Raw genomic sequence first — 25,118 nt, forward strand, 5'->3', positions numbered from 1 at the left:
GGCGGGCTGACGACGGCGGGCTCCTCTCGTTCAGATCAGATCTTCCCCCGATTCGCCCTCCCTTCCCCTGATTCACGCCGCCTTCCCTTCTCCCGATTCGCGCCCTCCCTCGATTCCCGCGGTTTTTGCTGCGTGGTCCACACCGCGTCGCCCGAGCGAGGCGCCGGATCCACACCGCGTCGCCTAAGCGGCTGCCTGGTGCTTTTGTCAGGGAAGAACTCGGCTCTTCTGCAGGAGCCCGTTTTGTTCGGCAAGCAACAGGTTTGGAGGAGATGGCATCGGACATGTAGACGTGACAGATGAGGCATCGGTCCAGAGTGGAGCGGTGTACATGCTCTTACATCTTCGTTCTTTTCCAAAAGAAGACTTAATAATTGGATTCCCCGCAAAACAAAAGAGATTAATTATATCCCATTTAATTCCACAAAGTCCAATGCAAAAATTTATATACATAAAAGAAAAATCCGAAGAGTCGAGATCAGGTTCTCACCCCTAACTTTTCGTCTCCCGCCGTGCGTAACGACAGGTGCACAGTAGAAAGAGAGGGGATCCCTAAAGAAAAGTAAAGTAAAGAGAGAGGGGTGATTTCCTGTCTTTTTTTTAAAAAAAAAACTGGGGTGTTTTCCTGTCGTCGTATGGGTAGAGTACGCAGGAAGGAGGAGGAGCGGCGAGTTGAAGAAAACCTTTCGTTTTTCCCTTGATAAAAAAAAGGAATACCTTCCCTTTCCCGTTCATCGTTTCCCCAAATCCCCCCATCTCCCCCCTTCGCTTTCCCCACAGAGCCTCGCGCCCCTCTGCCCACCTCGTCCCGCGCCTCCTCCCCGGCCCGCCCTTGTCGGGTTTTCTGGGCGCAGAGGCGCACGAAAACCCTAGCAGAGAGAAGGGGCTCCCGGCGTGCGTCGTTCCGAGGTAAATCTTCGCCACCTCTCCTTGTACGGTTCGCGCTTTTTGTGCGTGTGTTGCCCTGCTCTAGCAAGGAATGGCGTTCCGCGATCGTAGTGGAGGGGTCCGAGCGCCCTGCTTCGGTTCCTTCCCCGATCGGCTCCGACGAAAATGGCGGCCGGTGAGCGTTTGGAATTGCTGGGGGAATGTGATCGTTTCTGGGGGCCTTGGGGGAGGGGGGGGGGGATTGCTCGAATGTTTTTTCTCATTTGTGCTGTGTCCTATTTTGGGTGTTTTCCGTTTGCATCTCTTTCCTGTGCGTGCAGTGTAAAGCTGTGGTGTTCTCGGAGAATCACGGAAAGTTTCCTTGTTTGCTGATGCTGCATGTGACTATGTGAGATGTTGTTTAGGGCTTACTGATGTGTCATGGTGTCTGATCTATTTCTGGGTTCATCCGGTTCTGTGCGGTTCTGCGAGTTGAAATGATTTGGCCACTAACCTCCTGCAGGGTGCTTTTGGCATTCTGAAGAATGTTTGTCTTACGCATGGGGTCCCACCGGCAATGGTTTATTCATTGCGGTGGTCGGCTCATGCTAGTCCCAGCTGCTAGGTTTTCCAGATGTTGCTGTGTTTACATCTTCATTAGATGATACATGCCGGACTGCATTATTGTTAAGTTGTTAATTGCTGCTCGCAAATAATGTAGAAAACACATGACATTTACCATCTCTTTTACTTCTGCTTCAACATGTTTAGATTTTACATTCAAATTCAAATTCAATTAAATTTAATTATTATGTTCTTTGTGTTTTGCAGAAAACAATTTTATGCATGTTTAGCAGTGCATGACAGTGAACACTGGCTATGGATGTGAATGGAAAATTATCTGATGTCGATTTAAAAAAAATGGATGCTGTTCACTCGAATGGACAGCCGGTGGATGATATCCTTATTTTAGAATCTGAAGGGGATGAAAATGAACTTGTAGTAGAAACTAATACCATAGAAGGTCCATTTGAGGAGCACAAGGAACACAAATCTGAGAAAATGGATGATAGTGTGCATGAAGAAGGATCCACTAGCACTGATGATGATTCAGACAGTGACTTGTATGGATATCTCCGCGAGTCAGAGAATGAACAAACTTCAGAGTCTGATGTTGAGGAGAAAGACATCGAGGTTTGTGCATCTGATTATGTACTTAAATCTATGGCTGGCCAACTTTTAACTTTTAACATGTTCAATTTCGAGATCATAACTTCTAAATCATTGAAAAAAGTATGGTCACCATGTCCCTAAAAAAATGTACGTTTGCTGTATGGATTGTAGTTAATATGGAAACTTGACATGGAGCTCTCGACAGCTTTTGTTGATGAACACCATTTAGTATTTTCTATTGTTTGCTTGATATGTTTTTCTTCTCTATCCTTGCCCCCCTTAGTTGTAAACCACGTTTGTGATGGCTAGACTAAGGGTTTGGTTGAATACCACAACACGCCACGCCGGTCATGTGCCTGTGCCGCAAGTGGGGCGAGCAAAATCAGCGCCAGACTTTTGGCGTGCTTTGGCGCTCGAAATGAACTACCGGCGCATGAAGAAGCAAATACTAGCTAAGGTTAGGCGTGGGGAGATGTGGCGAGCTGTGGCAAATTGGGGTAACAAACCAAACAGGCCTTAATTATCAATGTTATCTTATCATGCTGCAGCTGCACCTCAACATTTTTATGATTGTATTTTTAATGCCGTGCATTTATTATGCTAGTTTGGTTTCTCTTGTCGATCAATTCAGTTTTGAGTTTTGACAATTGATTGCCTGAACAGATTGAAACAACTTATGTTACTCCCATCTGTTCTGCATTATATCATGTTCTTTCGGCAATCTGGAATTTTGATGTGTCCTCATTCATTCTTTGGGTGCATATTCTTGTTATAGTTACTCTCAAAATTGATTTACAACAGGTGTCTATCCCTGAGGAGAAAGTCAAAGAATTAGTTGCCGAATTCCATGACGTTGAGAGCAAAGTAACCTTTATAACCCCTGTTGCTTTATGGACACCTTCGTTTCCTGAGCATTTTATTCATTGTTTTCTTTGGTAACACTCAGGCTGCTGAGGCGCAAGAATCACTTGAAAAGGAATCACTGGAAAAAATTAAGGCTGAAGTAATATTGGAGTTATCTGAGAGGCTCCAGGGTGATGCGGTTTGTGAATATGTTCACATTTTGCTTCAGTTTATGAACTCTTAACTGTTACTTTCTCTGTTTGCTACAATGATATTTTTTTATACTTAAAATAGTTGGATTTAGCTGTGTCAATGGAGATGGAGCAATTCAAGAAGGAATGGTCAACTGTACTTGACGATTTGGAGATCCGTAGTGCTGTTCTGTTGGTATGCTTTTGCTCAGAAGAGGATCTTTCTGTCCATTTAACAAAGCCAGCGATAAATTATATCTCAGTGCTATAGTGATGCCTGCTGGCGTTGCCATGTGATATCCTATGCATGTCCAAAATATCTGTGCCTTATTTATTTGTTTAAACAAAAAAAACTTCCATTGTTCATTCATATTATTATCACCAGATTAACTATGTATTTCTAGTCCTTTAATTAGATTGGCTTAAGTTATTGACCTTGCTAAGACATAATAACAAAGGGGACTAGTGTTAAACTTGTTCCATCATAGGCCTCATGGTTCTGTGCCAAGTATATCACAACCCTGGTCATATTAAATCGAGACGTATTTTTTGAAAGAAATTGGGACATATTTTTTTACTTACATTTCCTTTGGTAGATGTTTATTTCACCATCTCTAGGTGCTAAATTGCAATTTTAACTGCAGGAAGAACTTGATGCTGCTGGCATTGAACTTCCCAGCCTTTATAAATTAATAGAAAGTCAAGCGCCAAATGTTTGTGAGACTGAAGCATGGAAAAACAGGACTCATTGGGCTGGTTCTGAAGTTCCTGAAGAAGCTAATCAATCGATCAGAAAAGCTGATGAGTACCTGCAGTCTTGTAGACCTGTAAGGAGGTAATGTTGGGGCCAACAGTTTTTTGACGTAAACTGTCAGGGCCAGAAGTTGGTTACTCCTTTGTTCTGTTTTTCAAGTCTGAGCTTTAGTCTACTTGCTTCAAACAGAAAACATGGAAGGCTGCTGGAGGAAGGTGCTAGTGGCTTTCTTGCAGGAAAATTACCTGTTTTGGATGATGATTCTGTACAATGCCATGAGAAAAGTTGGAGTTCATTCAATGAACTTACTAAATCTAAGAAGTGTACCAACACTTCTTTTGGAAGCAGTAACTGGGCATCAGTTTATCTGGCCAATACACCCCAGGAAGCTGCCGCCTTAGGTCTCCAATTTCCAGGAGTTGATGAGGTGCCAGCTTTAACCGATCAATTGTTATTGTGTGGTGTCACCGTTGCATTTAACTTAGCCTCATGCCCTCATTCAATACCTTCTCAAAATATAATTCTATTTTAAACTTATATAAGGAAGCTATTCTTGTTGATGCTTCTCCAGTCTGGGGAAATGTAAACTTTTGTAGTTAACTTGAATTTGTATTTATTGAAGCGTGCAATCTGATTAGTAGTGCAATATCAGGTAAAATGAATTGGATAAGATTAAGCCAAATAGGGTATGCTTTTAGTGCTGGCATGTTCAAAAGGTGTCTAGATTGGTCCCGCAAAACTAATGCTGGAGCTGTATTGTTGAAAGCACATCAATTATCTTATGCAGTCATTGCTTTTAGTGATATACTACTCCCTCCAGTTCAGATTAGATGTCTTCTTCAGAAAGTTGATATTTGTTTGTAAGCAGTTCCTGTTTTGTGGTCCAAGGCATCATTCTTGTCAATCAGTATCATTTTGATGGGTATTCTATATTTATGTTAGGGGTAAATTGATATATAATTAGCTGGGGAAGCTACTCCAAAAGCTAATGTTTTATTGTTAGAATTTTTTAACCTTCTTCGTGCCTTCTATTGCTCCTCCGTTCCAAAATATAAGTCCCAGTTTGTGAAGGGTGTATTTTAACCTATCAGTTTGGCAAATAAAACTAGGTGCAAGTTGCATCACCAAGGGCAGGTATCTCGTTTGGGCTGTATGTGTTTTAAGTAACTAATACGTATACCACCATTATATTTGATGTCTTCCAATACTGAAAACATCCAAGAAATACAGATTGGCGATGCTTTTGTTAGTTGATGTAATGTAATTTCCATCAACCTAAGCTCCTTGCATCTTGAAACATCTTCCTGTTGTGTACATGGAGTTCACCTGATAGAGTTGCATTTTTTTTGCTTATTTTAGACAATAATTTAACATATATTTTAATGCGTCGGTGACATATTTTTGATCATTATAGAAGCTATGCATCATCTTTTTATAAACATTGTTATTAAAGATTTTGTTAAGTTCTAGAAAGAAAACGGTTTGTTCTGTTGATGTTAATGTCATATTATTATATTATTTGTCTGCATCCTTTTTCAGTTTTAATAACGAGTTTTTTTTTTGGTTTTGAGTTTCATGTTTATTATTCTTTTGAGTAACTGGTTCACCATGGTACTTATCATTATACTGATATTTTCCGTAAAGCTGGCCATCATCCAAATTTCCACTTATTTTATTTGTTTTCTCCATGGAATAGTTCCACTAAAGTACCAATTATTATTCTATAGGTGGAGGAGATAGCTGAAGTCGAGGGTGCTGTTGATGACATAAAAGGCGTTGATGAAATAGAGCTTTCTGAAGAACAGAGGAGAAAATACAGAAAGGTCAATTGAAACTACTTCTGCAGTACTACATAATTAGCTAGCGCTACAAACCATGCACCCTTCTTTGTCCTGATGTTCCTATCCTTAAATATCTCCTTTGTGCTTTTTGTATCGTCTTAGTGCGCGCGCGCTTGTTTCCATTTTTTACTTAATTTATTGCGTGCTACAACACCTAATTCCTCCTAGTTTGGTAGAGTTGTTTGTTTTGTTCACGGTGCATGCATAATATGTAAAGAGATATTTTTATAGTTACATGTCGACTTTGATAAGGTGCTGATTGCAAACATTTAATCTGCATACCAATTACATCTCTGCGATGCTTATAATCCTTGTATCTATGTACCTATCCTGATTGTTCTCTATTGCTCCTGTACCTATTTCTTTTTATGAGGAAACACCACCCAGTACTATGTGGTCATGACGATTCTCTGATTCAGTTGCAAATCCTTGTATCTATCTACCGTTCATTGTTCTCTATTGCTTAGTACCTATTTCTTTTTATGAGAAAACACCACTCAGTACTATGTGGTCATGGCAATTCTCTGATTCAGTTGCAGATCCTTGTATCTATCTACCGTTCCTGATTGTTCTCTATTGCTCAATACCCATTTCTTTTTATGTGAAAACACCACTCAGTACTATGTGGTCATGACGATTCTCTGATTCAGTTGCAGTACAAGTGACATACGACTTGTTTAAACGTTGAGGCTTGCTAATGTGTAGTACATCGTGTTATTTGATCTAATGTAAATATTACTGAAATACCTTGTGTATAGGTAAGAGAAGAAGATGATGCAAAGGCGATAAAACGTTTGCGGCGTTATATGGAAAAAGGGACAGGAGGCTGGTGTAAGGTAACTGCTCATGTTAGTATTTGGTGCGAGATCAGTCTTTTTCTTACTCAGCTTGATTGGTTCTGTTTCTCTTGGGTGGTCTAATTAACATTCAATGCAGGGTAACTCATCAAATGGATGCTGTGAGCTACCTCTGTTATTGGATGATGTTGTTTTGGAAGCCAACAGCGGTCGTCCTTTATCTGAAAAACAGAAAATGGATAAAGATGAAGTTTCCGCTGAGTTGCTGAAGCGCACACGCGAAGATGATGTTGAGCTGGACCACAAGAGGTCGAAAACTGTAGTGATAGAGAGTGATGATGACATGCAGATGGACAGCAAGCTAGCTCAGCGTATCAAGGGCAGTGAGCATGGTTCAGCAGAGCTTGAAAAGGGGGTTGACATTATTGATCTTGATCTTATCCCATCACAAAGCCCTAAGTTTAGTGAAAAGGATTTACCTAAGGCTTTTAAGTGTACAATTTGCACCAAGATGTTGAATGCCTCTGATGTGCATCGCCACCCAGTACTGGATGTTACTGTTTGTGGGTCTTGCAGATTTCTGGTGATAGAGAAAAACCGACTTGAGGTTAATACTCACCCTCTTTGCTGATAGTTTTGAACTGTTTAAATAACATCAGTTCTTTTTGGGGGATGAATGATGCTTGTGCAATCTTAGCTATGCTGTTATTTTTTTTACAGGGCCCTGTATCTGGTGCTTATTGCACCTGGTGTGTTCAGTGTGAACAACTTCTAAGTTGCAGTTCCTGTAAGATGCTTTTTTGTGCAAAATGCTTGTTAAAGAATCTTGGTGAGGAATGCATATCAGAAGCTAAAGTCACTGGCTGGCAGTGTTGCTGCTGCCAACCCAGTCAACTGGAACACTTAATTTCTGAGTGTGATAGGGCTCTGAGTGGTGTTGAATCTTCTGATCTCGAGGGTGACAATACTTCTGGAAACGAAACCAATGACCCTGTTAGGTATGCACTGTTGCACTTTTACCAATATATTATTCATCACACTATAGATATAACACTTAAGATTTTTTCAAGCTAATCGAATATGTAAAATGTGGTCAGCAAGCACAAAAGGAAAAAGAAGATAAGAAGAATCATGGATGATACAGAACTTGGGGAGGAAACAAAGCGTAAAATTGCAATGGAGAAGGTTTGTAGTTTCTTACGTCTTCGACCTTTGTTTTTACATTTTATTGGAAGCTGTCCAGGTTGTAAATCATACATTCTTTTATAGGCTAGGCAAGAACATTTGAAATCCATGCATGAGCAGTCTGCCAGCAAGTTAAGGAGCAGCAACATTGGAACTTCCTCTGGGGCTCTATCGGAAGTCTTTCTACAGGATGCTGGGGATGGCCATGTAGTCAACCTTGCCAGGGAGGAAGACGAGGAACCTGTTAGAATTCCAAGCAGCATATCTGCTAAACTGAAGCCTCATCAGGTTTGTTTTTGAAATATGCCAAATAAACCCTGCGATGTGCATTCATCATCAACAACAACAACAACAAAGCCTTTAGTCTCAAACAAGTTGGGGTAGGCTAGAGGTGAAACCCATAAGATTTCGCGACCAACTCATGGTTCTGGCACATGGATAGCACACTTCCAGACACTCCTGTCCATGGCTAGTTCTTTGGTGTTGTTCCAATCCTTCAGATCTCTCTTTAAGGACTCTTCCCATGTCAAGTTTGGTCTACCCCGACCTCTTTTGACATTATCAGCACGCTTTAGCCGTCCGCTATGCACTGGGGCTTCTGGAGGCCTTCGCTGAATATGCCCAAACCATCTCAGACGATGTTGGACAAGCTTCTCTTCAATCGGCGCTACCCCAACTCTATCCCGTATATCATCTTTCCGGATGTGTTCCCTACCACTGCTTTCATAACTTTGCTTTAAAATGCTTAACATTCTTTAATTGTAATTGTTTACTAGCTGGCACCATGTCACTTGCATACCAGTCATGACCTCTACTACGTACTGCCACTGGACTCCTTAAATGACTCTTTGCATTCTCATATTTCAGGTAGCAGGAATAAGATTTATGTGGGAAAATGTTATCCAGTCTGTTAGAACAGTCAAATCTGGCGACAAAGGTTTTGGGTGCATTTTGGCGCATAACATGGGGCTTGGGAAAACTTTTCAGGTATGTGTTCATATTTTAACTTGCCAGTTATATTAACATATTTCGATGTTGATTTAAATTATATTCTGGGAGCCATTCTAACGTATGCGTTGTGTGCTTTAAACTAAAATTGCTATTAATTATGTAGCAAGTGTTAATATTTTTCAAGGCGGCCTTTGTTTGGCCTTATCCCACCCCCATGACATGAAATATACTCCCTCCGTTCCTAAATACAAGACCTTTTAGAGATTGTACTATAAATTACATACGGATGTACATAGACATATTTAAAAGTATAGATTCACTCATTTTGCTCAGTATGTAGTCTCCTAATGAAATCCCTAAAAGGTCTTATATTTTGGAACGGAGGGAGTAGTTGGAGTTGCCCTATACTTATGAATTTGCACTTTGCAGGTTATTACCTTCCTGTACGTTGTTATGAGATGTGCCCAGTTGGGACTCCGCACGGCGCTTATAGTTACCCCTGTTAATGTTCTGCATAATTGGAGGAAAGAGTTCACCAAGTGGCATCCGGCCGAACTAAAGCCTCTTCGTGTGTATATGATGGAAGATGTTCCGAGGTGCGGATGACTTGTAGTTATCTTATCCTTTGTGTTACTGTTACATGTGATTAATTATGTTTTCCCAATGGGTGTAGCCTAGAGCCCATCTGGTGCCAATAATTCTAGCTTGTAAAAACTTAATGTGACTGCAATTGGTATAACAATCTAGCTTGTACCAGCCTTTAAAGAAATGTTTACCCTGTGAGGTCTAAAGAGAAGCTCTCCGAAAAGGGCCATCTGTTATGTTAAAACAACTACTACCATTTATACATTGATTCCTACCATGGAAGATGGAACTTAATTGGTGGTGTGTAATTTTGTGACATAAATTAAGGATTGGATTTGGTGCGTCTGTTGTTCTTTTCCTAAATTTTAAAACATCAGGTGTAACCCTTATTTCTTATCTCAAGCTTACCTGCAAACGCTCACTTGGTTGAATACGAAGGAGTTCTGTTCCTGTTCTGGAATTCAGCAGTTTTTGTGAAAAATAGCGTCTTCTTCTACAGCTTTCAGTTCAGAAAAAACCCGTGTGTTTATATTAAAAAACTATGTGGAAATGTGGTTTCACTCTGTTTGTGATGTTTTCATTTTTAATATTTTTCTACTTAGCATGGAACTACATATTTCCAATCCAACCTTTATTTTTGCAGGCTAAAAAGGCTGGATTTACTTAACAAGTGGCAAGCAAAAGGTGGAGTACTTCTCATTGGTTATTCATCATTTAGGAACTTATCTCTTGGAAGACATGTGAAGGAAAAAGATACTGCAGATGAGATTTCTAATGCTTTGCAGGTGATATTTTATTTGTTGTGTTATTTTGTTTCAAGCTTTTATGTTATGTCAGCTCACCATCCTTTATGTGAGAGCATAATAACTTGTAGATGTTCATGTCTTGCATGAATTATGATGTACAATGTTTTTGGTTAGCCATGGTTTCTGATGCAGTTCTCTTACATATCACTGTCAGTGCGGGCCAGATATTCTTGTATGTGACGAAGCACATATGATCAAGAATAAGAAGGCTGACACTACACACGCTCTAAAACAAGTAAAGACACAAAGAAGAATTGCGTTAACTGGATCGCCGTTACAGAATAATTTGATGGAATATTACTGTGTAAGGAACTTGCACTTTTCCATGTACAGTTTTATCTTCCAGTTATTGACAATATCTATTGCCTAATAGTAGTAGTGCAATAGTGCTAATGGCTTTTGTTTCATCCTATGAACAGATGGTTGATTTTGTCAGGGAAGGTTTTCTTGGAAGCAGCCATGAATTCCGCAATAGGTAATGTAATGCTGAGTTACGTTGGCACCTTAATGTCTTCAAATCTTGGGATTTAGATGTTTCGCTCTATCAGGTTCCAGAACCCCATTGAAAATGGGCAGCACACAAATTCTACATCAGATGATGTCAAGATCATGAACCAACGGTCACACATTCTGTATGAACAGCTGAAAGGCTTTGTCCAGCGAATGAACATGAATGTGGTGAAGAATGATCTACCGCCAAAGAAGGTTTTTGTCATTACTGTAAAGCTCTCTCAACTGCAAAGAAAACTATACCGAAGATTCTTGGATGTGCATGGTTTCTCAAGAGGTACTTCTGAAGAACCTAATCAGCATGGTGGCTTCTTTGCCAAGTATCAAAAACTAGCCCTGGTATAAGTTTGAATCATTGTGCATTTTGTTAGACAAAAAAAATGTAACATTGTTTGGTCTTATTTGTTGTTGCTAATATGCTATTTTTGTGTTGCACCATGATCATATTTCTTTATACTTTCGTTCCTTATGCTGGACTATATGTGGAAGTGTAGATATGGAACCACCCGGGCCTTCTCCAGATGGCTAAAGAACAAAGAGGAAGTCTGCGGCGAGAAGATGCTGTTGAGAACTTCCTGACGGACGAGAGTTCTAGTGATGATAATCATAATATTGAAAATCAATTCCCAGTCGGAGGTAATTTGTTATCCAGTGACCTTTCCTTGATGACACACTTCAAAGTTTTGGAAAGAACAGCAGCTTATTTTTATGTTCATGTTTGTGTTTGGAGATACTATTGTTGTCTTAAGCCTGAAGCTCCTCTGATGTATTTCCCTTTTTGTTCTTCTGTGTGGAATTTACACCTGGTTTGAACTGTTTTTTTCATTTCAGGGAAACAGAAGAGTAGAACTGATCCGCAGTCCAAGAAAGTTGACTTTATGAACGAGGTACTTGATTATTCACACAAATGTAAATTATCAGAAATTTCCAATTTTGAAGTATCACAAAAATGAAATCTACACGGTATTCTGTAGTGCATTGTGCATACACTGTACAGTTATTTATACTTTCCAGCTGTGTACCAGGTCTCTGTTTACTAATATGGTCTATATGTACCATAATGATGGATTTAATTGAAACATATACAGACCTTCAGTGTTGCAATGCTTTCCACCCGCACATTAATGTCGTTGATTTTTTTTTTTTACCTTGATGTTTTTCTGTAGGAAAGTAACTGGTGGGAGAACCTTCTGGATGATAATACTTTTAAGGAAGCAGATTACAGTGGCAAAATGGTCTTGCTCCTTGATATACTGGCGACTTGTTATGAATTGGGTGACAAGGCACTAGTGTTCAGCCAGAACTTGACCACTCTGGGTTTGGTGGAGTTTTATCTATCTAAGATGCAAATCAAAGGAAAACAAGGCAAATACTGGAAGCAGGGCAAGGATTGGTACAGGTATACTTCCACACTTGACTAATTCTTTTGCACACATGAACCATTATACTATTGGTGTGGATTCGGTAGGTCCACAATAGTTTTTTGCTTTAATTCGTTGTTTTGACATGTGGGCGAGAGAAAATCATAATAACTTGTATGTTGTCAATTCATCTATTTTTTTGGATCAACTTATTTTTGTTGTGGACAACTGAAGACCTGAACCTATTGGTATGCACAAGTGTCTTTCTTTTGTGACGACAGTGTGCAAGTGATCTTCAAAAGATTTTGCTATGAAAACTTATAGGTGCTTTTTAGTGGAGAGAAACTTAACACACTCTGCGTACCCTATGAACACATTCTGACAAAAATGGGGTTGCATCAGATGGGACCACACACCATGCTGTATTCCTCTTTGTATCCTAATGCAAAAATGATTAGCTAGTTTATACTCAAAAAGCTACACCAATCTCAACGTTGCCCATATGTGGTGGATCTTTCACCGGTACCGGTAGGAAAACTATTTTGTAGGCCCATCAGATAGCTAGGTAGCGAAGCATCACGCACGCAAGGCACGGCGCGTACGTACGCGTGTGGAACAAATCAATGGGAAGATCTGGCTTGTACCTTCGCCTGTTCGTATTCAATCTCGTCGGTTCGTCGCTCGGCGCCTTGACCATGTTAGGGATGGGCAACTGGCATTCACAGAGGGCCAAGGGCCAGTACATATACATGTGGTAAAAGGCAAGAAACCCCTCATACAATGAGGATACATAGTAAAGGGACTATACACATCTAACACGCCCCCTCAAACTCATGGTGGGTCAACAACACTGAGTTTGGAGAGAAAGAACCCATGCTGAGCTTGAGTCTGTGCCTTCGTGAAGAAGTCTGCCAATTGTAACTCAGAGGGCACATAGTGAAGAGCGAGAGTCTGAACCTGCATAGCAGCACGCACAAAATGGGCATACACACCGATGTGCTTGGTGAGCTCATGCTTCACCGGATCTCGCGCGATACTGAGAGCACCTGTGCTGTCAGATAGTAGGGGAGTCGATGCAGTAGCAGACACACCAAAGTCCTCAAGTAACCGTCGAAACCAGATCACCTCAGCTATCAGCATAGCCATCGCACGCAACTCAGCGTCGGTACTCGAGCGAGAAACTGTAGTCTGTTTCTTGGTCTTCCAAGCAATGAGAGAGCCACCAAGAAAAACACAGATAGCGAGTGGCGATCAGAGGGATCACTATCCCACGTAGCATCAGAGTAGGCCTGGAGCTGTAGTTTGCTGGAGCGGGGAAAGAAAAGGCGATGAGAGATCGTGCCACGAAGATATGGTAGAACACGGAGGAGGTGGCTATAGTGGTGGGGACTACAACAAACTGACTGAGAATGTGGACAGGATAGGAGATGTCAGGACGTAACAGCAAGATAGACAAAGCTCCCAAAGAAATGACGATAACGAGTGGGATTAGGAAGAGGATCACTGTCAGAAGCACGAAGCTGAACATTGAGCTCCATAGGAGTCACAACAGTGCGCTCATCATCGAGAGCGGAGCGAGCAAGAAGATCCTGAATATATTTTTCCTTGGAGATGAAGAAGCCATTAGGGGTCGAAGAAATCTCAATCCCAAGAAAATAGCGAAGGGGACCAAGATCAGACATGAGGAACTGGTCGCGAAGGCGGGCCTTAACAAAGGCAATGTAGTCGGAGTGATCACCAGTGATGATCATGTCATCAACATAGAGAAGGAGAAGAGTCCGACCATGAGGGGACATGTGAACGAACAACGCAGGGTCATGATCACTGGGAGAGAAGCCTGCGGTAGCATAGTACCCCGGTGGTGGCTGCATATAAACCTCCTCACGCAACTCACCATTGAGAAAAGCGTTCTGGACGTCAAGTTGAGACACATACCAATGGCGAACAGAGGCCACAACAAGGAGAGTGCGGAAAGTGGTCATGTGGGCTACAAGAGCGAATGTCTCATCATAATCGCGTCCTTGCTCCTGCTGAAAGCCACGAGCAACAAGGCGAGCTTTGTAGCGCTCAAGAGAACCATCGGAGCGAGTCTTAATCTTATAGACCCACTTGCAGGTGATGGGACGAACACCGGGAGGAAGGGAGACCAGATCCCAGGTGCCATTGCGCTCAAGGGCAGCAAGCTCCTCGGCCATCGCAAGCTGCCATTCAGGCTGAGTCATGGCCGCCTGATAGGAAGTGGGCTCAGCCACAACAAAGAGACCATAACGATCAGGAAAATAGCGATCAGGTGGGGGGCGAGGCCGAGCATGAAGGTTATGAATCGGGGGTGTCGTGGAGGGAGGTGCTACGAAAGTGGAGGGCGCATCAGTAGGATCATCTTCACTACGAGGGCGGCGAGTGTAGTGAAGAGGAAAAGGAGAGACGGATGATGAGGGTGGGGAGGAGGATGGAGGGGAAGGAGAGACGATGGTGAGGGTGAGGAGGAGGATGGAGGGGAAGGAGGTGTCGGTGGTGGATGAGGAAGAGTGAGAGGTGCCAGAGGAAGGGGGAGACATGAGGCACATATGAGGAAGTAGCGGGAAGAAGAAGAAAGGAAAGGTCGTCCACAGTAAAGCGTGAGGAGGAAGGGCGAGGGTAGTACGAGCGAGACTCATCGAAAGTCACATCACTCAAAATGCGCAACCGACGACCAACAGGATCCCAACATCGATAGCCCTTGTGCTCATCACTTTAGCCAAGAAAAACACGCTCGATTGACTGGGCAGTCAGTTTGGTGTGTTCTTGCGGGGCAAGAAGGACGTAGCAAACACACCCAAACATACGGAGAGCGGAGTAGTCAGGAGAACGACCAGTGAGACATTCCATAGGAATGCCACCCTGCAAGGCAGTCGATGGATGAATGTTGATGAGATAGGTGGATGCGGAAACGGCCTCAACCCAAAAGTGGGGTGGAAGAGAAGCAGCGATCATCAGCGCACGAGCCGTCTCAAGGAGATGACGATGCTTGCGTTCCGCAACGCCATTCCGAGCATGGGCACCAGGACATGAGAATTGAGGAAAAGTACCCTGGTCCGCGAGAAAAACACGCAACATCTGGGAGATATACTCTCCAGCGGAGTCAGCACGAAAAGTGCGAATATCCGTAGAAAACTGGGTGTGAACCATGGCAGCAAATCGTTTGTATATAGTGAGAACCTCGCTACGAGATTTCATAAAATAGAGCCAAGTGTAGCGAGAGAAATCATCAATAAACAGAACATAGTAGTGATGTCCAGACATCATAATGAACTAAGTCAAAAAGACGCTGAGATACTGACTCACTAGTAGGATAAGGTAATTGAGTCTGTTTGCCAAGCCTACAACCATTACAATGTAAGGACACATCTCTGGATACAGACCCTAAGACACCCTGACGCACCAATGCGACAAGCAGGAACCACATAGGTGCCCAAGTCGATGATGCCACTGTTGGAAGGTCACAGAAGAGGAGGCAGCAAGAGCATGAGAACTGGTAGAAGTGGTGGCAGTGGAAGGAACATGAAGCCAGTCAACCTCCCAAAGACCCTCTGACTCACGGCGCCAAGGGCCAGCACCAACCAGAGCCTGGGTATGAAGCTCCTGAATAGAGCAAGAGTCAGCATCAAGAATAACACGACAACCAGAATCAGTAAGTTAACAGGCGAATTACTAGGAACAGCGGAAAAGAGATCCTGGGTGGGCAGCGAAGAAGAGATCCCGGGTGGGCAGCGGAGAAGAGATTCATGGTAAGACGGGGAACATGAGAAACACTAGGAACAGAAAAAGACGGAGTAGAAAGTGTGCCGACTAGCAACAGGAAGAGGAGTGCCATCGGCAGTGAGAACATTAACAGGCGAATCAAGAGAAGACAACGCGGATGAATCAGAAGACATATGAAAAGAAGCTCCAGAATCCAAAACCCACGAAGATGTACCTGACTGTGTAGGTGTCGATGGTGATGAAGGGGTGAGAGCTGTCACAGCGGCAGCGGAACCCGTCGATGAAGAGCCAGAAGAAGCCAGGAGGCGCTTGAGCCGGATAATGTCCTGGTCAGTGAGTGACGGAGTCGAGAAAGATGTAAGACTCATACTGGAGGAAGGACGCCTCTGGTCTCGTTGTTTCTGACGACAATCAGCCTCGGGGTGGCCTGACCTGGAGCAGTAGCCACATATTGTATCACAGCGCGATCGGCCCTTTTGAGCATGAGGAGGGCGAGTAGTAGCCACCGATTGTATCACGTCGAGTGTCGGCAGGAGGGGTGGTGCAGTGGAACGAGCAGATGACAAAGGAGCTCGGACAACCAACATAGAGGGAACTGCAAGCAACCCAGCAGACCGAAGGCGAGTCTCCTCAGCACGAAGCTCAGCAAGAACCTTTGTGATAGGAAAACGGCCTCGAGCAAGTAAGTGAGCATGCCTAGGCTCAAACACGGAGCGGAGGCGAGCTAAGATAAGAACTCATGGACACACTGAAACTCCAAGTCAGACCGGATAGTTTGGCAACAACGACAAGCTCCACAAACATCTGTCCGAAGAGAGTCAAGCTGGCGCCAGATGGCGGAACTCTATGTGTAGAACTCATCCACAGAAGAGTCACATTGCTGAAGATCATGCTCCTGACGTATCATAAAGAGGTAGAGAGCATCACGAGAGGGCTGATAGCGCTGACAGAGATAAGTCCACATTGCTGACAGAGATAGCGCTGATAGAGATAAGTCCACATTGCTGCAACAGAGGACACTCGTAGTGAGAACAGCAGCAGCCCGAGCATCATCGTTGCACCATTGAGTGTAAGCGGACAGATCATCCCGGTAGACAGAAAGAGCATCTGAATAAGCAAATACATGTTGATCATAAGCATCGACCGCATCATCATCAAGGGCCTTGGCTGCATCCCGATCAGCCTGAGAAGCATTAGCAGCCAGAGCGGGCGGCACCGGCGGGGTAGGAGCCACGGGAGCAACAGGGCATGGCGGACAGGGGAGCTCACCAGAGGGAACGCCCCACAGAAGAGCACGCATGAAGCCCACAAACTTGGCATAGTTGGTGCCATCAAAGATCATCGAGCATCGAGGAACATCAATATAGCTTGAAGAGGACATGTTTTTTTCTTTTGGAAGTCAACCTGATCCCGATCTGGATCAGGGGCCGAGCACGGCTGCAGCGGGCGACCCACGACGCAGGCTGGAGGCAGCAGCGGGTGACCCACGGAGCAGGAAGCCACGGGGCAGGCCGGACCAGCCTGACGGCGGCTGCAGGAAGCAGCAGCCGCGGCGGCGGGGACGAAGGAGAGCTGCGGTGGGGACCAGCAGCAGCGCAAGTAGGACGGGGCGACGACCAGCCGGCAGCAGTGGATCCGGGTGGGGCCGGTCAAGAAGCAGCCGGCGGTGGTAGAGTCTGGGCTGGTCCCGGCGAGGAAACTCCTGCAGCGGCGGTTTCTGGCCGTGGCCGGACCTGGGGCGTGGCAAGGCCTGGCGAAGGGAGAGCGGGCGGCGAACCCAGGGGGAGCCAGACGAGGGAAGGGCAGCCGGAGCAGCTAGCTCGCCGCTAGCACAGCGGCGGCGCTGGTGGAGAAGGAGAGCACGGAGCTGCGGCGTGCGGGGTGGGAGAGAACCTAAGCATCAGATACCATGTTAGTAATGGGCAACTGGCATTCACAGAGGGCCAAGGGCCAGTACATATACATGTGGTAAAATGCAAGAAACCCCTTATACAATGGGGATACACAGTAAAGGGACTATACACATCTAACAGACCGTTCGTTATCGTCGCTGTGCGCGGCAGTCTGGCAGCCAGCCTGTTGCGCCGTGCGGACGTGCCGGCAACCCCGCCATCTGGCATCGGAAAATACGTTATATGTATATGAGCGCCGTACAGTAGTGCATATCCATGTTTCTGATCCATTCATCCATCCCCTAATTTCAGTAGTTTGTTTAATACGTATTCAACTATTCATTCATGATCCATCCCATGAAGTTTCAGTTTTTTGATGTAAAATTTACTAATTCAATCTTTCACACAGTATGTACCACCGTATGATGCTTATTCTATAGTGAGCTAACAAATATATCATGAATATCGGCAGTTCGTTAGTTACATGATAATGTGAAAGAAAATGTGCCTTTTATTCTAAGAGTTTGTGTGCCTTGATAATCTTTGGTGCTTTGTCTTTTTGCTGGAAAATTGCTGGGTTATGTTTTTTATCTTTTCTTTCAATTTTTTTGGATTGAATCTAACTATAATGTACTCCCTCCGTTCCTAAATATGTTTTTATAGTGTAGATTCACTCATTTTGCTTCTTATGTAGTCCGTAGTTGTATCTCTAAAAAAACTTATATTTAGGAACGAAGGGAGTATTAAGCAATCCTGCAAGAAGAGTGGTTGGTGAATTGCACGGAAGTAGACAGTGTTCAGAAAACAGGACCAGTTCTTGTTTACTGACTGGTAGCTGTTCTATTCTTTAGGACATATTGCGTGAATCAGGGATTCTACAATTTTGCCACTCTGAATGTGTCTGTTTGTGTTGCTTCCTTCCTGGTTGACCTGAGGTGTGAGCTGTTTTAGCAAGAACTGAGATGGACCAGGACTCTAGGAGTTGCCTGCTTGACTATATTACCTCCGTCCCAAATTAGTTGTCTTAGATTTGTCTCGATACGGATGTACCTAACACTAAAATGTGTCTAGATACGGATGTCTAGATACATCCTTATCTAGACAAATCTTAGACAACTAATTCGGGACGGAGGGACTAGTATATATCGATGGTGGGATATTTCAATTTTGTAAAATTTGTTCCAGAATATCCTCATCCAGATGCTGTCAGCTTGCTGCTGGTGCCCATGCAAGCTGACTTAATTAGATCAGTTGAATCTTGCAACTAATCATGACATAGCATGCTGAAACAAGTTTTTGGATCATTTTGGTCCCCTATGGCAGCATTTTTGGCACTATTTCTGCAAAGTTGATTGCTTTATTAATAGCGTGTAGTTAGACAAATAGTGTTTATAATAATTATCTATTGATGTAGAGATGGTGTTGTTACTTTCAGCACCCTGTTCTGCAATGATTTGTGTATCATCAATCTTAATTGTCCAAATATCACATACTTGTACTGTGCCATACAGGCTTGATGGGAGCACCCCACCTTCCGAGCGGCAGAACCTTGTGGAAAGATTTAATGACCCTGCAAACACAAGAGTAAAATGCACATTGATATCTACTCGAGCTGGATCTTTGGGTATCAACCTTCATGCAGCAAACCGAGTGGTCCTTCTGGACGGTTCATGGAATCCAACACATGATTTGCAGGCCATTTATCGGGTTTGGAGGTAAGAACTAGTAGCATGGTTCACACATTAGTTCCATTTTTTATGTGATTACATGTTTATTTGATGCGTACTCCGTATACAGGTATGGCCAGATCAAGCCTGTGTATGCTTACCGCCTAATGGCACATGGAACAATGGAAGAGAAAATATATAAGCGGCAGGTATTGTGACATTTGCAATCTTCTGATGGGGTCCCAAGTTTGAACTAAATTTTCTTTTACATGGTAAAATAAAGTTCTTGTTCTGAATGTTATCAATATGAATCTCTTGATTGTTGATAGGTGACAAAAGAAGGGCTTGCAGCAAGAGTGGTGGATAGACAGCAAGTGTCCAGAACAATCTCCAAAGAGGAGATGTTGCATCTCTTTGAATTTGGTGATGAGGAATTGTTGGATGAGAGTGGGAATGATACCATAACTGATCGCACTAGGGTTGGAACGGAGAAGCTATCCATGCCCAATAGCACTGAACTTCCGGTGGACACGCTCATGCTGAACCTACTTAGTGATCACCCTCGGTAATGCCTAACATATTTATGTTAAAACTTATACTCCCTCTGTCCCAATTTTTTTGTCTTAGATTTGTCTAGATATGAATGTTTTGGTATTTATATACATTCATTTCTAGACAAACCTCCTAAGACAAGAATTTTGGGACGGAGGGAGTAGGAGATATCACGTCACAAATCTCTTTTGTAAGAAAATGACTTGTTATAAAATCTATAATGCCCAATATTTTGGAATCCATAAACTCACCAAACATGTAGCCCTTGTTTATTTCGTTTCTCACTGCCTATATCCTTTTTTTTGTCAAACATTAATTCATGTTGTTTGCGTTCTCTGAATGTATATGTATGTTAATCAGTTGCTGGAAGAGTAATATCTGCTTCAAATTTATAGGTGGATCGCAGGTTACCATGAACATGAAGTTCTTCTGCAAGAAAACGAAGAGGAAAGACTCACCAAGGAAGAGCAAGATATGGCATGGTCGAGTTTTAAACAATCGCAGCAGTTGGATGCCGTGGCAAGAAGACATGACACCGAGAGAAAACCAATAGATACCAACCCTGCACCACCTAAAGTTACCTCAAGAAGTCGGCGGGCGCAACAATCAAAGTCTCATTCGAACAACCAGAAAAAATGCACCAACTTGAACCACATGCTGACTCTAAGAAGCCATGGTACCAAAGCTGGATGCACGACAAGCTGTGACGAATGTGGCCAGGGCATTAGTTGGGAGACACTAAGCAGATCAGATGGTAGATTGAGGTGACCCCACTTGGCTTACTCCATGTGGAATCACCGCTACGCATTTCTGCTCGTTTTTATAAGGGTTTGCGCGTAGTATGCATTTTGTATGCAAGGCTTTTAGTGTACATACTTATGAGAAGGCAAAACTCAACTTTTGGTACAAATGGAGAGCTGCATTTATTGGAATTGAGTTTTTCACCTGGTAGGATTATTGTCAGGAGGTTCACTTACGGAATTAATTGAAATCAATTTTCTTTTTGTCTGCAAATGAGCTGTGGTTTTGCCAGGTAAAGGCGCACTATCTGCTACCAGAAGTGTAGCTACGAAGTCAGGAGCGGTGCAAAGATTAACCTTTGCAAAATTTGCTAATGCATCTGAACACCTATTTTGCTCTTGTTTGAGTAACACAAACTTTAACTTCTTGTCTCCATAGGGAAGCTCATTTCGGCTGCAATATGACTCAGATTCGACCGAACCATCTCTCTTTAGTCTGTAGCTCCAGTTTTATTGTTCATCACTTTCCTCCATCACAACCTTCCACTTCACATGATTTCAACCATGCTTTTGGATAGTTAATGCAGTGATATGAAGAGGGGTGCAAGAATGATGCAAAGGTAACATGGTGATACAACATATGCAAATACCATAAACTAAGAAATTGTCATTTATGCCATTCACATATCAGTTGAATTTAATGGGAATGTCATAGTTACTATGGAAAGATTACAAATATGTGAATTTGGAGATCTCATCCATATCATATGACAAAGATTGAGGGATTGTGAACACAATATGTCATGTGGAATTATCAGAAAGATATCCTATGTAGCATGGTATCAAAACTACTTGACATCACATACTTATCATAGATGGTGACAAAACAAAGCATGTACATGGCAAGTTATCATGTGACATAGCAAAATGAGTATCATATCATTCGAGCCATCCATGTCCACTGGAGGTACAATCACATCACCTATGTTATCTTGGTTGTCCTGCTCATGTGAAGTAGGTGCGGTTCAAAGGATCAACTTGCGGCCATCTTCGTCATTGTGATGGAACTATGTGTGTGTGTGTGTGTGTGCGCGCGCGCGTGGGTGGGTGGGTGGGGGGGTGCATCATCTTTTTTCGTCATGACCATTGTTTTGTCCTTAGAAGGGACAAACTCGTCACCATCCATGAAACCTAACATCAAATGAGAAGACAACATAGTAGTAGATGTTAAGTTGTTAGAGTTGCAAATGGCCTCACATGACCTATGAACTACCTCACTCATCTCATGTGGTGGAGTCACTCAAGTGGTGGTGGTGGCTTTCCTCACAAGGCAATAGGGCATCATATCATGTATGGGGCTAGTGGTGACCTCTCTCACTCCACTCAACATGGGTGCAAATGTTTCTCACGTCATCACCATATGACACCATGGTTGAAGGAAAAAAATCACATGCTCAACCATCTCAACACCACCACCATAGACGAAGGCCATAGAGTGTGGCACCTCATCGCTCCCCTCGATGTTCGAAGGGAACATCTCATGCTCGGCCATCTCACTATCTCCGCCACCTAAGGTGGAAGCTTCTTCCTTGCTCGCCACCATATCTCTTGCCTCCAAAGCATGTTCCTTGAGTGGCTCCGTCATCACGCCGTCTTCAAAAAGAGTCATGCTCGACTCGGCATCTTTAATTCCGTGACAAAGAGGGAGTGCAGAGATGTCGAACTTTGGAGCGAATAATGTCATGTGAGGCTTTGACACCATGGTGGAATTATCCTCATGCTCTCGCTCTTGAAGCTTGGTTGTCGCGATGTATGCTTGGGCGCGACTAGCCTTGACCTCCTTGATATATCTTTATGTCTTGAGAGCACCATTATAGAGGTTGCGGAGGGACATGTATTTCTTGAGGCAGGTATCCTTGGTGACATCGTTATGTAATCTAGTCTCTAATTGGTACTTCATCCATATGGGGTTATCTTCACCAAGTGCATCTAGTGTCCCTTAGTGTTTTTGGTGCATTGAAGACTTATAGGTTACGGGACTAATATGTTTGTGAGGGTACACATGCTCTATAAGTCGCTGAGGAGTTTGATATGTTCGAAGAATGTCGACCCCTAAAAATGAATGTCTTCAACTGAAGACTTTGATACTTTCGTGAAGATTTTGGAAGTGAGGATATTGGTGTGTTCTTGAAGATACTGGTGCAAGGAATTTGAAGCGGGAATACTTTTGTTTTCATAGTTTCATTTCCTTTCTTTTGAGTCATTGGAACATCGTACTATTAAAGGGGGTCGAGGTAATACTAGGAATTTTTTTCAAGTGATGCTCATCTCAAAGCCTACATATAAGCAATCCTTCGAGTGAAGCCTTTGGAAATCTCTTGTAGTTCAACCAATTTCTTCAGTAACAGAGACGAAGTTCTTCTGGTCTTTGAGGAAATTGTTCTGGCTCAGGAGTTGGGATTTCGCGAGTGCGAATTGCCTACAAGTGAGGAACATGACAGATTTGAGGACTTTCATAGATTGAAAATTCTGACCATTGATGTGTCGCGCCAGCTGTCCCCAAAACCTTATCCATATAACGGTCATATCATTGGGGGCATTTATGTCATACCATGTTGGGATTGCTCCCCGGCTATAAATAGCCCCCCTACAACCACTAGCTGGTTGGCTGCTCCGAGAGAGAACTTGACACTTGCCATTTGAGAGCTTCCCATCCTCTGAGGACTTTGAGAGAAAATCATGAGCAAGGAACTAGGCTATGCATCTTCGAGACAAACCAAAAGAAAACCCCCAAAACCAAAAGAAAACCCCCCAAAAACCTAAAAAAAATCCAAACCAAAACCCGAAGTGATTGAGCATCACTGAAGAGATTGTTCCTGTGTGGAACCGTCGCTTGTTACCTTTGAAGATTGTTAGGGATATTACCTGCGGTGTAACCCGCCCCAACCGGGCCGGGTCACTAAAGGGGCGGCTCATGTTTCCCAAAATACAAGCTTTGGCCCAAGGGGCCCAGGAGCCGGATGGCGGTTCAGGAAGTGTAAGGAGGATGCGCTGCGAAGGAGGTTTCCAGTCTTGGAAAGCACGACGGCTTAGAGATAGGGAAAGCTACGATCTGTAGCACAGTCAAGACTCTTGTAAATCCTAGGGCCTCGACCTGTATATAAAGGCGAGTCCCTGGGGAAGATAAGAGCAAGTTAGAAATCACCGAGAGGTAGGTCAGGCGAGTTACGCCCTCCTTGTAATCGAAACCATCATCAATCTACACAAAGCAGGACGTAGGCTTTTACCTCCACACGAGGGGCCGAACCTGGGTAAATCTGAGTCTCGCTTTCGCTCACCCCCTTTGAGTCGCCACCAAGGTGTGATGGCTCCATCCTTAAGTCCTTTCACGAGGACATCTGCCGTGACAAAACCACGATAGTTGGCGCCCACCGTGGGGACAACGCACGGTGGAGTTGAGTTCTCAAAGGGAGCCCTACCAGGGTGAGAAAACTATGTGGTCGGCATCATGACAAAGAGCCGCTGCGGAAGGTACTACATCGACAACTCGCTGTGGGGGCCAGAAGCCGATTTAGTCGAATCTGGTTACAGAGTCCCCTTCGGCAAGATCAACATCTTCATCGGCATGATTGGAACGCTCGTGCCTGAGCTGGACACCTCCACCGACATCGTCGAGCCGGCCAGGTACGTCCTCCCCATCGCACGACAAGACAAGAGACACCATGTTTTCGTCGGTTTTACGCAGGGAGCCAGGGTGCAAGACGAACCGACAATCGAGGAGGTCACCCCCATCAATTCTGATGGCGAATCATCCATGGGCGAGACAGATTCAATTCATCCCCTTCACGAAGGACAACTCGTAGGGCTGTCATTGGCGATGGACCCCGAGATCCTTGAAAGATCCCGTCGACAAATCGCCATCTATATGGCAGGGGTGGCACAACCTCAACAAAACTCGACCGACAACAATTGGACCGGCGAGACATCAAAAACCCCGGCTCAGGCCATGGCGGACTTAACGGCGGAGGTCACCAGGCTCATGGCAACCGCTGTGACGCCAGAGAATCAGGAGTCGATCAACGCCGAGCTGGCGAAGCTGCGGGAGGCGATGGCCAAAGCCCAGCGGGGCGTGGAAGCGGAAGCCGCCATGATAGCGACACAGCAGGCCATGATCACTTCAGAGACGGAACGGCTGAACACCGAAGGCTGGCGGCTCGAGAGACAACAACACGCGTTCGATGCTATTCACCAAAGGAGGCATCACGGGCGCCTCCCGGCCGACTTACATCCAACTCGCCTCTTCGAAACCCCGCACACTCCTGGGGCGGGACCTGATCGACCTTTGCAAGCCACTCCAGGGGGAGGTCCAGTTCAACCACCTAACCCGTCGCCGCCTCAACCAATGGATGCCCACGCAACTCGCTTCCAGACACCACAAGGCCACTTCTCAAATCCCGTGGATAATGTGTTGGCGGCAACCCGCCACCTGGAGTCCCTCCCGATCTACGGAAACTCCCCAGCCGAGGTAGAAGCAAGAAACACCATCGAGATGCTGAAGACAGCAGTGGTCCAGCATGCGTAATATTCACACAGCCTTGACCGGTTACACTCCACGCCCCAGGCGAGTCACACCAGGAGTCGCCACGAGGACCAACCCACAGT

The 25,118-nt window shown here is 44.1% G+C and overlaps 1 protein-coding gene across 2 annotated transcripts; it reads left to right on the forward strand.

Moving 5' to 3' along the window:
* The first annotated feature begins 728 nt into the window (after positions 1–728).
* LOC123430194 (protein CHROMATIN REMODELING 20) lies at positions 729–20,720 on the forward strand. 2 transcript variants are annotated; one of them, XM_045114089.1, is made up of 26 exons: positions 729–909; positions 1,699–2,061; positions 2,842–2,904; positions 2,987–3,082; positions 3,178–3,270; positions 3,719–3,909; positions 4,018–4,255; positions 5,556–5,651; positions 6,428–6,517; positions 6,606–7,073; positions 7,187–7,464; positions 7,564–7,651; positions 7,736–7,939; positions 8,519–8,638; positions 9,032–9,198; positions 9,831–9,972; positions 10,148–10,297; positions 10,413–10,468; positions 10,542–10,842; positions 10,998–11,139; positions 11,335–11,390; positions 11,670–11,902; positions 19,009–19,212; positions 19,295–19,373; positions 19,494–19,729; positions 20,112–20,720. In XM_045114089.1, the coding sequence occupies exons 2-26, from the start codon at positions 1,747–1,749 to the stop codon at positions 20,482–20,484; spliced, it is 4,479 nt and encodes a 1,492-aa protein (XP_044970024.1). In that variant the 5' UTR covers positions 729–909; positions 1,699–1,746; the 3' UTR covers positions 20,485–20,720. The 2 variants fall into 2 exon arrangements, with proteins under 2 accessions (XP_044970024.1, XP_044970028.1); XM_045114093.1 differs by having other exon boundaries at positions 6,428–6,505.
* The last annotated feature ends 4,398 nt before the right edge of the window (positions 20,721–25,118 follow it).

The sequence above is a fragment of the Hordeum vulgare genome, chromosome 1H (genome assembly GCF_904849725.1).
Source record: "Hordeum vulgare subsp. vulgare chromosome 1H, MorexV3_pseudomolecules_assembly, whole genome shotgun sequence".
Classification (NCBI taxonomy): Eukaryota; Viridiplantae; Streptophyta; class Magnoliopsida; order Poales; family Poaceae; genus Hordeum; species Hordeum vulgare.

Coding starts and splice junctions, on each gene's coding strand:
- LOC123430194 (XM_045114089.1), top strand. CDS start 1,747: ATGGATGTGAATGGAAAATTATCTGATGTCGATTTAAAAAAAATGGAT. Junction 3,083..3,177: donor AGAGGCTCCAGGGTGATGCG/GTTTGTGAATAT, acceptor TACTTAAAATAG/TTGGATTTAGCTGTGTCAAT. Junction 9,973..10,147: donor AGATTTCTAATGCTTTGCAG/GTGATATTTTAT, acceptor TATCACTGTCAG/TGCGGGCCAGATATTCTTGT.